This window comes from Atractosteus spatula, chromosome 6 (assembly GCF_055471065.1).
Source record: "Atractosteus spatula isolate fAtrSpa1 chromosome 6, fAtrSpa1.hap1, whole genome shotgun sequence".
Lineage (NCBI taxonomy): Eukaryota > Metazoa > Chordata > Actinopteri > Semionotiformes > Lepisosteidae > Atractosteus > Atractosteus spatula.
In genome coordinates this window covers 52,895,196-52,911,781 of record NC_142711.1, presented here as the reverse complement: position 1 = coordinate 52,911,781, position 16,586 = coordinate 52,895,196, and the positions used below count along the sequence as shown (strand labels likewise).

Genomic DNA, 16,586 nt, shown 5'->3' with positions numbered 1-16,586 from the left:
GCAATGACTCCTGTAGTGCATAAAGAGAGTGAAAATGGGCAGAGGGGCTCCTGTGATCTGCCCACCCTAGAGAGCCATTCATCTGCTGAGGTGCTGCTACGTCTCCAGTGCCACGTGGGAGAGTTTGCACAAGAAAGCCATCTCTCTCGGACATCACTCCCAACCAGGAGCTGCCCACCATTTGCTAAGGACCCAAGAGAAACCCCCAGCCAACCAATTCCAACCCTCCCTTTGGTGCGTAACCTGTTCACGGCCGGCAAACAATCTGACTCAGGCTCAAAGTCATGACGAACGGACCCAAGAGTTTAACTTGCACTCTAAACAAACATGGTCAATTGAGATGCTCACCAGATCCTCTCCATTTCTGTTTGATTATTTAACATTTAACAATAAATATTAATTCATATATAAGTGTTATGGAGTAACTTAGAGTTGAAGCTGCTAATTTTAAAACTCTGAGCCCAAGACAGTTCATAAATGTAGCATAAGTGATTTGTACAGTATGAGCCGGTCAACTCAAAGTGAAGAATCATACCTCACATCCCTAAGTGCCCTAATCGAACTCAGTAGTAATCCACGCTTTTGATCTATTCCGGACTTCATGATTTATTTTTAAGTCTACAGACCACTGTAAAGATGCATTGATGCTAAATGAATTGATAGATGACTGACTCAGAATGGAAGTCACCGGGATTAGCTATTTTAATGTAAATGCCCTACTACTGTTTTTGAATTTTCCATGATTTAAACTCTAAAGAGCATTACTGAAACGGCCCTCTGATGACCTAACACCTTTCCTTTTTTCTACTACCCTCCTTGAGCTCTAAAAATGTGGACAAAAAAAGTCTAAAAATTTCGAAAGGGTACAATTTTAAGATTAATAATGAAATCTCCCAGAAATGAAGGAAAAAACCTTTGCATAAGGACAAATGACAAATGTCTTCTATAAAGCAATTTGATCATTTTTAATAGCAAATATAGCAATGCAAAAGAAATCTGTGGAATTCCTGATGATGGAAAACAATCTACTGAGTACTGCTTTCACCTGTCTCTGTCATGCCATGCTGAAAACTAGAAAAACAGTTGGCAAGGAATTGCCAAAAATATGTATCGTGATGTTTTTTTTTGTTTTTAAACATATTAAAAACCATATCACAGTGACTTACGCAGATCAAACATCTTAACTGATAAAGAAGAGATAAAAATTATTTCATCAGGTGTTCAAAGAAAGGCTGTGTGGCATAAAATGCCAGCCTACCATCGAAAACTCCTATAGAGAGCTGGTGTAGCCTACAAATAGCAAGGCTATCAGGACTACATATCTCGTTCACCTACGTATCTGCTCTCTTTATTTACTCACAGCTGTGCACTTGGGTTGCTCGCTTGGCTTGATATTAAAGTATATTTGGCCACACTCCAAATACTTCCAACACTGATTTTAAGATGCAAAGGAGATACTGTTCACCAGGGAATACAACAACCCTGCTATAACGTAGTATATGATTTTCTGTCACTTTTGCACGCTGCATTCAAGTTCATAGAACATCAGGCTGCCACTGGGTAAAATATTTATCTGCATATCTATCCTATACAAAAAAAAATAATCCAAACAATACATTCAGGCTTCCTTTCACACAACTTGAAAGAGCGGTATATTTTCAAAGGAGCCAAGGCTCTCATTTTGGTTTTTGACATTAGTTTCAAGGAAATCACCTGACTTGTTTCAAATGGTAGCATCGTTCAAAAAAAAAGACAGTAATGTAGCTGAAGGGTCTTAATCAGCAAGCTTTAACAGATGAAAATGCCAGATTTAAGGATATTCAAAGCACCTGTAATTCACATGAGCAGAAGAGGTTCGCCTTGGCAGAACAGCAGCGCTAAGCATCCAAGATGAAGGTTGCCTTTACTTCCCGACAAAACATTTACTTCACACATGAACGTTTAACACCAGAAAGGCCTCCTCTTGCTTCTAACCTTTCAGTCAATTGTGTGTGCTGTACTGGATCTCTCTTAGACAGGTCTCGTCACAGTACGAGTTAGACACCGTGTCGGTGCACAACTGGACAGAATCAGGATCCCCTTGAACAAAGGCCCCGACAGATGCGATAACAGGAACTGCTAGGCAATTACACGCACTCAGAAATGCGAGCTTTTAACTCGGTTGTCAGTCTACTTTAGCGCAGCTTTAAATTTACATTCTTATTATGTGCATCCTGAAAATGTCAAAAATTGTTTTGCATACAAGTCGGGTCCCACGTCTGAATCGACACAAACATATGTACGAAAAAAAAAGAGACAAACATTGACTTGAATGTTTGGATTTCAATACGTGATTATGTTTCAAAACTTCCAGTAGTCTCTGGCTGATCCATGTGATTTTTTTAAATCTTCACATGGCATCTCTAACTGCAATTTGAGGCCTGTAGGCAATGCTGCACATGCACATATTACATCTTGAGGTTATTTTAGAATAAAAACATCAGCCACACAGCTCAAAGCACTTTGTTTGTTTTCATGGACCCTTTCAAAAAACCAATAGAAACTACTCGTTAAAGCTACACAAATATTCTTAATTTATGAAGGAGATGTTTTTATCGCAGTTTCTATCTTTGCCGTACTTCAAGAATTATATTTGAAACGCATTTATCTTTATCTCAAACCACATTTTCTCATGTGGCATGAAGTCCAGCAAATCCAGAACAGAAACTAAATCACTGCAGAAAACATTTTTACAATAGCAAAGAACAACTCTACAGAAATTATGACACAGCCTCTTCTAAGAAGTGCCAAATGCAGGCCCTTATTGTACCAAGGGAAACAACTCCAATTAATATACCTTTCACCAATTTTTTTTATTATGTATATTGTAATAATTCTTTTAATTCTATTTTTTATTATTACCATTTCGTTACTATTTTTCTACAGGAAAAAAAAAGTTATAAGTGATGAGTAATCCGTTAGTTTAAGATTATGAAATTCAGAAGCACAAGAAAGCACGCAGATCCCTAAAGGCGGACACAAAAGTAATTTGTCAATGCCAATTAATTGCTTTGCAGAATGTTCCATCACACCCAACGAGGCAGTCATTCCCCCATAAAGTGTGAGCTCATTTACGGTGACAAACCATTTAATCGCCTTTGAAGTGCTTCCTCTTGCAAGTGGATGCAATAAATTTGCTCATCCAGGTCTTCCAGGATCTTAAAAGAAGAAAATAAGAAAGGTGAATATGATTAAAAGAGACATGGATTCACAATACACCTGAAATGGAAAAATTCTGACTGAATATGTACAGTATGAATCCCTGTGCCCTTGTTCAATATGTTTGAAATAATTGACAGAATATGGCTACAACAGCAAGTTAGAGATCTGTCTTGTTTTCCTTGAATGAGAACAGGTGGTGAGCATAGTAAAAGTAGGTGAACTCCATGTAAAAGCTTGAAAAGAAATTGGGAACTGTAATTCCTCCCACAAACACACGTCTTTCACTTAGATCATTATTTTAAAACACTACTGTGTTTTTTCTAAAATTGGTTAATCGATACGTTGCATTATTAAATGACTCTCTCGAGACAGCACTATGTATCAACTTTAAGCCAAGAGATGTTCAGCTTTCCAGATTCACTGAATGAAAAAGCAGGCAATTGCCTCATTAACTTTAAATTCAGCAATGTAATTATTATTGGCATTTAATAGCAATTCCTGCACTGTAAACTGCAACTCTGCACACGCGTTTCTGATTTTTTTTCAAATATATTTCATAACACCGTTTAGTTGATTTGTAGATTTTTTTAATTTTTATTTTGGAACATCACACATTGAAAGAGAAAAAATGAGCATCACTCCAGCCTACATAACTGAGGTCTGACTGGCTGGAACTGACCTGGCTCAAGCTACAATGCAGACCCCAGTGATACTATCATCGCTCTTAACCAAAGCATTGCCTTTCTTCCTACCTAGGAAAGTTAATCAAGTGACACTAGACATCCGACACAACAGATTAGTAATAACCTCAATTCACTTGATCAAATGTATTTGAGCCACTTTGAATGCGTTATTTTATTATTTATCTTTAGCATTTTACTTAGATGTGAAAGTCAAATCTATTTTTTTTTGAAGAAAATGGAAAAAAAGATTTATACAACTAAAATGCATCCCAACGGATTTATCGAATATGCAGAACAAAAGTAAAAAAACGTTTCAAATAAGTTACTTGGGAACAGAAAATATGGTGGTTATACAGAGAAACTATCTTCTATTATTTTATAACACTACTGTGTTTAATGTGAAAATCAAATTTGCCAATAAAAATATTATTTGATCACCAAAACTGCTCAGGCTTTTTTTAAGGGCTTAAGCCAAGAAAGGTTTGGCTGAGTACAGAGGTTCCCCACAATTATTTATGTACAGTATCCTTATGGCTGCTTTGATTTGACCAAATGAATGCTTGAAATGCAGAGACTTGTAAAAACAAAATAAGGCATAAAATAAAAGAGGAGACAGAAGCTTTCATGAAAAGTTTACTAGCATGCCTTAAAATGTCCTACTTCCCGTTTTGATCCTGATGAGACAGCAGTCTATGGGATGTGTATCTATTGCATATTACAATTTCTCGAGAAAATATTCTGCACCAAAAAGGTCAACAAGCTACTTACTGTTGGTTTAACAAGCAACTGCCCCACAACTGTAAACATCCGGGAAAGACCCACTGGTGTGCATACTACACAAAACAACAGAAAAACACGAAACGGAAGCATAAGAATTTCAATATGAACCATGTCCGCCACAAGAACGTAGCTCCGTCTCATGTCCCTTAGTGCAGAATCACCCAGAAGCAGACATAAATAAAACGCAAGACCCCAAATAAGAATCATTCGATAAGGCCATTCAATATTGAGCTAACTGTAAGATCATCAAAACTAAAAAGATAGTATGACAAAATGTGATTTACAGCACACCGAATTATTTTAAATGTTTTTCTTTAAAAGGCTGCCCTGTCTTAAATTGCTTTCTTCCAAATTGACTTCATTCATCTTTGGAAATGTTCCAAATCGACCACATTTCTATTATTAGAATAAGATTTCTCAATTACATATTTAATGCACATCAAAGCAACTATGTAAACATGTATCAGATAAATAAAACAGAAATACAGCTAACTAATGCAATATCCAAAGCGACAATACAAATAAGAGGACCCTGAAGTTAAGTTCTTCCATTACTTTAGCTTATTAGTCTTATTTGAACCAGCAACTTCACAGACCACCATTAGCAGTAATCTTGCACTATGTAATGTTATTTTAGGTATACAAGTCCAGAGCCACCTCTAATCACAGTCTGTGAACCCAACTCTTTGTATTCCATTTTCCACACCTACTGAAAGGGTTAACGGTTGAGATTTGTATTTTATTTTTTTATTCCAAAGGCTTTAAATTCCACTTCATCACTTACCCAACCCAAAAAAGGCTTTGTTTTAAAAAGAGGTTAAAAAGCACTCAAAAAGTCATACTTACACAGAAGCAGTAATCCTCCCATTAATGAAATACAGGAATATAAATAGGGCAAGTAGAACTCCCAAAGGTCTGTGAAAACAGAAGGTTACCTTGTCAGTGCTCTAGATACAAGTATATTGATTGTGTATCATTCTTTAGGCTGGGTTCTCAAAGAACACATTTAAGCCAAACAGAACTGCAGCAGTTCTTCCCATAGTTTAGTACCAGACACCGTAAAAGAAAGGGAAAGGAGTGTTTGAGAGGCACAGAAAAGTAGAATGTGGTGCACAGCAAAACTAAACATTTGCTCTAACACAGGTGCCAACAGTGTACATGTACTTAATTACCTCCATACGATGCATCAAATATGAAGTCAATTGTAACATTCAGTGCAAAATACTGTATTCTACCAGATTATTCAAACTGCAAAAAAATCATCGGGTTCTTACCAGGGCCTAAAATTAGGTAAATCTAACCTCAGGTGACAAACAACACATAAAAGATTCCACTATGTCATTATTTAACAAAAAATAAGCCAACATGTAGAAGCCATGTGTGAAAGACCAAGTACACCCCATGATTCAGTAGCTTGTAGAACCACCTTTAGCAGCAATAACTTGAAGTAAACGTTTTCTGTATGAGTTTATCAGTCTCTCACATCGTTTTGCAGGAATTCTGGCCCCCTCTTCTTTACATCATTGCTTCAGTTCACTGATGTTGGTGGGTATTCATTTATGCACAGCTCTCTTAAGCTCCCACCCCAGCATCTCAATGGGGTTGAGGTCTAGACTTTGACTTGACCATTCCAGCATCTTGATTCTTTTCTTTTTCAGCCATTCAGCTGTAGATTTGCTGGGGTGCTTGGGATCATTGTCCTATTGCAGGACCCAATTTCAGCCAAGCTTTAGCTGTCGGAGAGATGGCCTCACATTTGTCTCTAGAATATTGTAGTATAAAGAGGAGTTCATGGTCGACTCGATGACTGCAAGGTGCCCAGGTCCTGTGGCTGCAAAACAAGCCCAAATCATGACCCCTTCACCATTGTGCTTGACGGTTGGTATGAGGTGTTTGTGGCGATACGCTGTGTTTGGTTTTAGCCAAACATGGCATTGTGCGTAATGACCAAACATCTCCACTTTGGTCTTGTCTGTCCAAAGTACATTGTTCCAGAAATCTTGTGGTTTGTTCAGACGCAACTTTGCAAACCTAAGCCGTGCTGCCATGTTCTTTTTGGAGAGAAGGGGCTTTCTCCTGGCTACCCTTCCATGAAAGCCATACCTGTTCAGTCTTTTTCTGATCATACGGTCATGAACTTTAACATTTAACATGTTAACCGAGGCCTCTAGATCCCTAGATGTAGCTCTTGGGTTCTTTGCGATTTCTCCGAGCATTATACGGTCTGACCTTGGGGTGAATTTGCTGGGACACCCACTCCTGGCAAGATTTTGAATATTTCCATTTGTAAATAATCCTTCTCAGATTGATGAGGAGCAACAATTGCTTCTTTAAGTTTATTGCTGATGTCTTTTCTCCTTGGCATAGTGTTAACACACACCTGAATGCTCCAGATCACCAAACTGCCAAAAGTTCTGCTTTTATAGAAGTGGTCACACTTCCTGATGATCAACTAATCAAGCACATTTGATTAGCAGCAGCTGGCTGGTAATTATCTTAATTCCTATGGAAGCAGTAAGGGTGTACTTAATTTTTCACACATGGTTTCTTCATTTTAGTTTACTTTTCGTTGAATAAATAATGACAGTGAAATCTGTGTTGTCTGTTATCTGAGGCTAGATTTGTCCAATTATAGAAGTTGGTGAGGACCAGATGATTGTTATTTATGCCCTGATATGTAAAACTATTTACTTGAAAGAGGGTGTACTTTCATTTTCACATGACTGTATATTCATTTCAATAAAAGTCTGCATTGAAGACAAACACACTGACACTCCTGTTTTAGTATTGCATGTGTTGTCCTTCTGCTTTTATTACAGCTTTCAGATGTTTATGATAATTCCCCAAAAAGTGCGAGACATCTTGTTGAATCAATAATGCTTATTCTGTTTCCTTCTGCTCAGACAGACTGCATGCACAGTGCCTGGATACAGCTATTCTTAAATCAGTCGAAAGCATTTCTGTGGGATTGAGATGTGGGGATTGTGAAAGCCATTCCAGAATATTTGTCTTTTGATTTCCACAAGAATTCTTGAACTGATTTAACTATTTGCTCTGAGTCACTGTCTTGCTGTAAAGATAAGCGTTCAGCTTTCAGCCAATGTGCAGCCAGTATCACTACACTTTATGCATTGATCCGAGTCAGGGCTGAACTCATTCACTTTTCAGTCATTTCCATTCAGGACTGGACTCATTCGCTCTTTAACAACACCAAGTTCTCGTTCATTTGCACTTTAATAACACAAATGTTTAAAAACCCCTCAACTCCCTTGATTCCCCCCATATCATGACCGAACAAGGCAGAAAGGTCAACTTTTAAAAGGTTTTAAATCTGCTGAAGATTTACATTCTCCAAATAAAAGGTAATTTATAAATCTGGGTCAATAATAAGGTAAGAAGAAAACTGGGTGTACAAAATAAAAAAGGAGCACAAATCGGCTTGAGTGTTTTGAGGAGGTTAAATTAGATTCTAAAGGGGAAACCACTACTGTACCCTAAGTCTTCAACCAAGGTGTGCTGCTTCTATCAACATGCAGTACAGTGCACCCTGAGCACTGAATACAAAAATGATACTGAATCCAAACATGTTTGGATGAGCAAGAAAAGCCACAAAACAAAAGACATGAATGGGTTAGAGTACTAACAACACTGTGTGACATCATTTTAAGTGTGAAGAAACTAAAATGGAAATGGATCAGACACGTAGCCAGAAGACCGAACAACCATTTGATCCAGTAAATATTGAATCGAGTCCCGGGAGACAAACTAAAATCTGCAAAAAGACTGATGTGAAATTGTAAGATTAGATTATCTTACATGATGTGCAAAAAGAAAAGAGCTTGGAACGAACTTTATTCCTCAGTAGGTCAACAAAGGCTGAAGACGTCGATGATGATGATGATGATAATGACAATGGTACCATAGTCCCTTTAGAGGAAAGGTTTTACGTAGCTTTAATCCATCCACACAAATACGTGATAGAATTCTTTAGATCCCTCTTTATAGCTCTTGGCAAGCATTAGATGACTTTTAACATGCCATAAAAGTGGTTTGCAAAGAGATTTATATGCACCAAGGTCTCTCTTCATGTGTCTTTTGGTATTGTATTCACATACTATTCTGCCTGCTGCCTCAAAATCTTTAAGTCCCTGGCTGTACCTATAATTTTCTTTGGATATCCATTCAGATCTACTGGATTTTGGTACTCAATCTTTATTAGATACTGCTCTGAGGCCACTCTGCACTGTACTCCCAATTGTGGATTTGGTTCTATACATTTTCCTTCAAATGATGTTGGTAATCACTCTCTTTCTCTTTTCCAGCTATATACTTTAGAACTTATCTTATTTCTGTGCAATGCTTTGTCAATTAATGGATCTTTTACGGAGTTAGCCCCATTTATTCAACATGTCAGTACTTCTGTCCAGATAAAATCAGTTAACGTTTTACACTGAAAAGTTTTTCCGTTTCTGTACAAAACTGTGTGTATTTGGGTTTTTCTCATTATAGTTTGGGAAGAATGTTCAGTAATTCTTTGTATTTAAAATTGTCTTGAGCATAGAGTGACTTTTTCTTGCAACTGGATTTAGTTCTATTATGATTGTACTTCAGTCGTGCAATAGATAAGATAGTGTATCCTGTGAAGACTTTCTGGCACATGTTTTAAATTTTATCTATTGATGAGATATGGCACATCCCATCTGCCTTTCCTGCTACTGCACTCCAATGAAATGTGAAAAAGAATCAAATGTCATTTTCCTTGGAAGGGCGTGGGTAGTAGGTGGTGGCAAAGGTTGGAGTATTTATGCCTCTGTTAAATAAAAACAGGTCTGATGACATGAGGTCGTCATCATCTCATGCAAGCCATTAACCTTCATGGTGGACTACAAGTCACAAGTAACGCATTGATCCAAGTCTTTCTTGGGCAGCTAAGTCTCTCTCAATTTAGTCCAGTGATGAGCTGTAAGAAGTCAGATTAAAAGATCAGATCCAAAAGATCACATTATCAAATTCAAGGAGACTAGACACATCCTTCAGAAAGAGCACTGGGTGACAACTAAGTGGCTCACCAAGAAGAGGAATTGAGTCAAGCAGATGTATACCAGGGCCCTATGGCACTAACAGTCCAAGCCTGTACCATATGTAGCCAACTCTGACCAGACGTCCCCAATGCTAGGGCTGGGATTAGTCTACCAAGACTCCCTTAGTTTTTGGCAAACAGCAACCACTGTGACTTGCTAGATCCCTGTAGGCTAACTGTAGACAGAAGTGAGGCTAGGCATTCCTCCAATCAACACTAACGCTCCTGTCAGGCACTGAGGAACTGGCAATGTGTCAAATGATAAATGACCCTGTAATTGGTCTTGTTGCAGGAACAAGTGTACATGTCTCACTCTCTAAAAAAGGCTCATTACCACAAGAGAGATCTTAAAGTAACTGGTAATTCAAAAATAGGGAGCATATCATTTTTTAAAAAATGGAAATTTCACAATGAAAAAACAGCAATGGATTCCATGAGGAATTCATTAGAAAAATTTAATCTGAAAGTACTTAGACATACTCGTGGTCTAAACATAATTCTTTAATATTACTCCTTAAAAACCACTGACTCCCAGACACATTTCACATCGTGATACGAACAATATAACTTAGGAAAAAAGCTTATTTGCTGCAATGGTATATTTCTGGTTTAAAACGGCCTTTAACAAATGCGTAAAGGAGAATATTTATATCAAAACCTTAAAATAAGCTGACAGTGCATATAAACCTCAACTGTAGAATGCAGTAGTCCATTATGCGAAAAATGTGGGTACGACAGTAAAATGTATATTACAATTAAATTATTGTCATAAGTAAACTGCCAATGTAGTTTACAGGGAAATGCTATGACTGTATATATAAAGCAGCACTCGTGTGAGAGCTAGCTCTTCAAACAGTGAGCTCTCACACAGGAGCTCAGGCAGTTCATCTTTCAATGTTGCAGGAGACTCATAAAATAAGAAGAGCAATAAAAGAGCCAAACCAACACACTTACCATATAATGATTCCATACTGGCTGCGTCATTGTCGATCAGTGCTGAAGCTACCCACACAATTCCCAAAATCAGCAACCCAAGCAGGAACAGCATCACAAAGGTTTCCAAAATTCGAGCTTTAATGCCCTAAGAAAACAAATGAAAACAACCTCTTAACTTCATAAATAAAACCAAAGACCAGCTGCATGAAGAGAACTTTGCCAGGGTTAACCACAGCAGAAGTGACATATCGGCCATGTGTCTCATACGCAACACCAATACAGCAGATCACAAGACGGAAAGCATTGGCTTATATACCATTCAAAACTGCACCCCAGAACACAGTAGAATTCACAAATGACATTGGATATATAAACACAATGAAACCAAGTCCTAGTAATTGATTTTGTTACAGTTGCCATAAGCCTTTGAAGAAAACTGAATTAATGTACATTGCTCCTGTATGTACTTTATTCACCCTCAGTGAAACAAAAGACTCACATTTTTCTTTCATCTTTAGGTGACTCAGTATGTCTTGTAAAACTAAAACTCATGTTTCTCCAGCTTGGACAATAATCGCTGGGGCTTATTAAAAAGTAACATTTCATTCTATGGAACTACCACATAATTTAGACAAGTCATGTTGCACCGTCACTTAAAAAATAATATTTAGACAATCATTTAGATATTTACATATATATTTAGATTAATACTTCACATGAACATTTTAGGATCAGAAATATATCAAAAATATTTTGATGATCACAATCCATTAAAATTACTTAAAAACAGAAGTAAATTCTACATCATTGTAATCTATGGTAGATCAGTCTCTTCATCAGGGTCAGGCTTACTGCTGGTTCAAGTGCTTTAAGTGCCAAATACACAGATATTTAAAATAAAATCATCGCTGACAAGAATTTAAATTCACCGCAGAAATAATAAAAAAACACAAATATATATACATGAATATACTTACACCTATAAGCATACAAACTAAAATAGAAATAATAATTTGAACATGAATAGACTCATTTATATACTGTGTATATATACACACATAGATATACAGAAGTATACATGCATAAAAAATAACATTTGGTTAACTGGTTTGTTCCAATATGGCAGTAAGTGGTTTTCAAACCCTCTATTTAAGTTTGAACTATAGTACGCTCAATGTAACAGGTAACAGTTCCAAGTTCAAGTGGTTTGGCCCGGTCCCTGGGACAGTGGCCAGTAGCTTTATTATGAAGGTTTCAAAGGTTTCTTCACAAAAAGCCACTCTATCCGCTTTTCTCAAATGACGTACACAAAACTCCCAGGTCTAGGTCAAAGACAAATGAAATCACATCAATAGCATTTGTTTATTTATCCCCTCCCCAGTTTACAGTGCAATAAAGAAATGCTACCAGGATGTGACTCATAAAAAGCAAAGGTCTCAATTTAACCAGGGCTCTGATGAAAGCGAGTATCACTTTACACTCATTCGAAAAGGTAAGGAAAAACAATTTCAAGCCTTTATTTATGAAGCATCTCAGTTCCTCCACAGAACTCGCTGTGTGGGCATTTTTACATTTTTGAGATACAGTGAGGGGGCAAAGACTTTGAAGGCATGGCAATCCATTGTAAGCACTGCAGAACCAAAAATTACAAAGAGAATTTGCAATTAACTAATTAGCTATCCACCTGCTTTTGCAGTCTGGCATTTCCTGCTGTGGAAGCGTACCATGAATTTGCAAATAAAGATAGGGAGACATTCATTCGACTCTTGCCTTCAGCACTCCTTGGCATTAGTAGAACTTTAGTACCATTTTCCTTTGCTGTCTGTGTGGGCAGGCAAAATACCACCGCCGGTGCATTCAAATTCAGCGCAGCTGTGCCAGTACAATACTTCATAAGGCAAGCAACACACCAAGGACCCACAAGTCACAGGTAACTCATGCTAAAGAAAGGAGAGTGGAAAAGGAGGGCCTCTCGAGTTCCACAGTCAGTGAAGGCTCTTGTGTATAGAGCAGTTTGAGCGTTGTTGGCTAGAGTCTGAGCTCTGCTGGCATGCTAGTATTGGTGACATTGAAAGTGGCATCTCGCAGATACAGGACAGTTTTTGCTGAATCAGCCTGCAACCCCTCCACCACTCCACCCACTTGAGCCCCCAACACCATGCCTTTGTTTTCTACATGATTGCCACTATGTGCACATCACAAATTATTAGCATAATCACTGGAACATACAACTTTATGGTGAGAAAACAAAATTAAACCGTTCTTTTTATTCTGTTGTACGGCCCTGAGGAAATCTGTACAAGTCAGTCAACTAGGACCAGATGGCTTACTTTCATTTTTAACTAAATGCTGATGCATTGGATTATATTAAAATCTAAAGTAACAAGCACAAGCTACAGCCCTTCTTATTTTGCTTAGTGTTCGGAAATCCTAGAATTCCACTTATTTTGCTACCAAAGCTCAAGTATTTACTACTGTAGCACTGTAAAACCATTAAGAGTTGTTCTGCAGCTACCGTGCACAGCACGGTAGAGTAACACACAATTCTTCATACCTGGGATAAAACTTTGTTTTAGTAAGCACCAGCAGCCCCTATGAGTCTGCAGTATTGTCAGTAAGGAATGCATCCATCCCACAGCTCTCCTCTTCTGTATCATTTGTAAATTGATAAACAGATCTACAGCAGGAATGCTGGAGGAGAGCCTACAGTCTTACTAGTGTAGGGTTTGGAGCTGTGAACTATGCTGATTCTCAATTGGTGGATGCAGACAAACAAATCATCCATCATAATGTTATTAATAATGTTAATAATCTGATTATTAATTTGTTTAGCAGACATATGCAGGATGACTTACAAAGTGTACACAGAAAAACCTTAAGTCTAGAATATGTGCATTTCATTTTGATGTACTTGTATTACTTGCCCCTAAATCTCATTCAAGTCCTCTTTTATAGACAAATGCAAGGATTAGTTGAAACAAAATCTAAAATGACATAACTGGGATCACAGATAATGATAAAGATTAATGTAGCATTAATGGATACACTGTTCCAGAGAAACAGAAAGGACAAAGGAGTTGTAGCACTACACAGCATAAAGTGCATTCAGGCTCAGGAACTAAACCTACTGGAATCAAGAGGCTCTAAATTTATTTGGGTCAGACTTGACAAAAATATTTATAAACATATAGTGTTAGCAGTGTACAATAGCCCACCAAATGCACATGGTGATTATAATTTAACACTGTACATCAAAATTAAGAATTTTAAGTTCAAAAGGTAGAAGTCATTTTTATGGGAGACTTTAACTTTCCACACACAGACAGGGGAAAACCTAAAGGTACAAACCAAAGTGACAAACATGGTTAATGACTATTTTTTTACTCAGTCACCTCAAAGAGGGAATGACTATATTGATCACATTGCAAACAATCTACACAAATTTAGATAAACAAAGTAAAGATAAGCATTAGGGAAATGTGATCATAATATGCACATGCTTTGATGTATATTTTATAACTGTCCAAAGTCCAAACCAAAAGTTTCCAATTACAAGAAAGCAAATTTCAAAGGAATAAAACACAGTTTAACAGAAGTAGAATGGGGCTGGATAGAGTATCGTTGATACTACTTTTAAAAAAAGATTTTGCATGAAGCACCAATCAGACTTATCCCAAGAGTAAAGCATAAGATAAAACATTAAAAGTTTTAACAATTTTATGCAACTAAAAAACAACAGGATCCACTTAAAGAAAAGGAATACAATCAATTCCAAGAACAAGCACATGAAGGCAATTCAGATAAATGTTGTTAATTCTTGCGATTCAGTATCAGAAAAGTCACTCAATATCAGTAGGAAAGAAAATGGAATAATAAAAAAATACCTCAAAATGGTCACATCTTCAGGTTTACCAAGTTTGAAAATCTGTAAGTTTCCAAGAGGCTTCTACAGAACTTTCTACTACAGCTGCACTAGTTCTTGATGTTTTTTCCTCCCTCAAGGAAGCTGTGAATTAGCATTTGTACAGTATGTACCCTATATACCGACAATTCACAGACTGCTTTTCAGAATTTAATTTACTTAATTTCTTTTGCCCTCCTATCTGCTGTACAGTATAACTGTAGACTGTGGAAAAAACACAAACGCAAACCACACTGACACTGATATTTCAATTAGGCGCAAGTAATCTGTCTGCTGCTAAGCTGCAGAGTGAAAGCATGTTTCACAGCCATCTTGCAAAATGTTTGTTCTATGCATCTTGTTTCAATTTCCCCTTTTTTTTATTTAGATTACAAACAGATCTGGTTAAACAGGCATGCAGCCCATTTAGCAGTCCCGCTTCAGTGACAGAAAGTGTTGCCAGCTTTGTCGCGACATGTAAAAAGTGAGGGGAAATAAAAATAATCCTTGCCATATTAAAATGAGCATCTATTCCCTGCCAAAACACTTACACCTTCAAGTTTTTCCTTGTGGTACTTCTGCGTGCAAGCCTCTGACGATCAGCTGCAGCAAGCCAGATGTCTTTTAGTGTACCTCGTTGTGTGGTTTCTCTTTTGTCATAGCTACAGTATATTCTATGTCAAGGTTCATTTTAATCTGGCAGGGCCCTGTAAACACACTGCCCAGTACTGTGCCAAACCAGTAGGTTTAACTGACCGAATCATTCATCCAAGGGGCTGACTGCAGCATGTCGTTTTGATTTCACTTTAGATTAAATGCAGGCCTCCCATCTGTTTATGATTAGAACATGTTAAATGTGGTCATGTAATAATTACACAAACATGAGCTACAGTAATTTCAGTTTCCTCTTAAAACCACCAGGTGTTGAATGGGGGGGGGGGGACACTACAGCATTCAGAAAATGCCTATTATAAATATAAAAAATTGGGTTTATTAAGGCATTAGACACTTTCCAAACACTGGAGAAGATAACCCAGAATTCCTCTTATCTTACTAACATGGCTCTGCCACTGCGAATCAAATTTCATTTTGATTGGGCAGCTCCGAAACAGACAGGCAGCAGGGATACGGACAGCGAGTCACCAGCACACTCTCAGACAGAAACGTTTTAAACCTCCCAGTGGAGGGACGCTGCATGAAAAAAAACTGTATTGACCTTGTCCACTGGGTCCAAAACCTACCTCATAAAAGAGCATCACATCAAGATTTAATAAGCATGAAAACGAATGACCCTGATATATGTGCAGCACTTCCCCTGGGTACCTACTGTACAGAGGTTAGTGGGGAAAAGAGCTGAAGAACTTGGAATCAAAGGGCACAACAAGAGGTTAATTCATCTACTGCATAGTAGGTAATAGGCAAATCACCAAACACCTGCTTTTCAGTCAAGATTATGCTATAGAGCATTTAAAACAAAGACAACATACATTAAATAAAAACAAAGGAAATGAATGACACAGAAATAAAGAGGATAAGGCCTCTAACTGTGGCCCTGGAGTTTCCCCAGTAACTCAACTGTCCTAAATGAATAAAGCAATTTTTTTTAAATGGGTATATCAGTCGTTGACTAACAACAAAACCTAAATTAGGCACGATGGAATCAGGATTAAATACATGAAACTTCCTAAAACACTAAAATCAGTCCCTTCCGTGAGCCACATCTAAAACGAATAAACACTTAAGGGAGGCATAAACAGCTGTGGGGTGTGGCATTCTGTGCTATTATATAAACTTCGGTTGTCTGTTGCCATCAAAATAAATTTCCTATAAAAATTATAATAAACAGATTTTGCTTAATTACTCACCATCAAACAACTATTTTTATTAAAACTTATATGCACCCATATAACAGACATTACTACTGTGTAGCAAAGGCCAAATACATAAACCCATATAGCCATGATTCAAATTGTCAGTGGATTTAAAAATTTAAAAAATGCATTTA

General features: G+C 37.4%; 1 protein-coding gene across 2 annotated transcripts in view; it reads right to left on the bottom strand.

Moving 5' to 3' along the window:
- lmbr1 (limb development membrane protein 1) overlaps window positions 1-16,586 on the bottom strand; it is a 72,596-nt gene that overhangs the window by 33,878 nt on the left and 22,132 nt on the right. For both annotated transcript variants that reach the window (XM_088918350.1, XM_088918349.1), the window contains exons 6-9: window positions 10,699-10,825; window positions 5,511-5,579; window positions 4,653-4,717; window positions 3,125-3,197 (exon numbers count right to left, since the gene is read on the bottom strand). In XM_088918350.1, coding sequence (XP_088774476.1) covers window positions 3,125-3,197; window positions 4,653-4,717; window positions 5,511-5,579; window positions 10,699-10,825 — 334 coding nt within the window. The remainder of the gene's footprint in view (window positions 1-3,124; window positions 3,198-4,652; window positions 4,718-5,510; window positions 5,580-10,698; window positions 10,826-16,586) is intronic.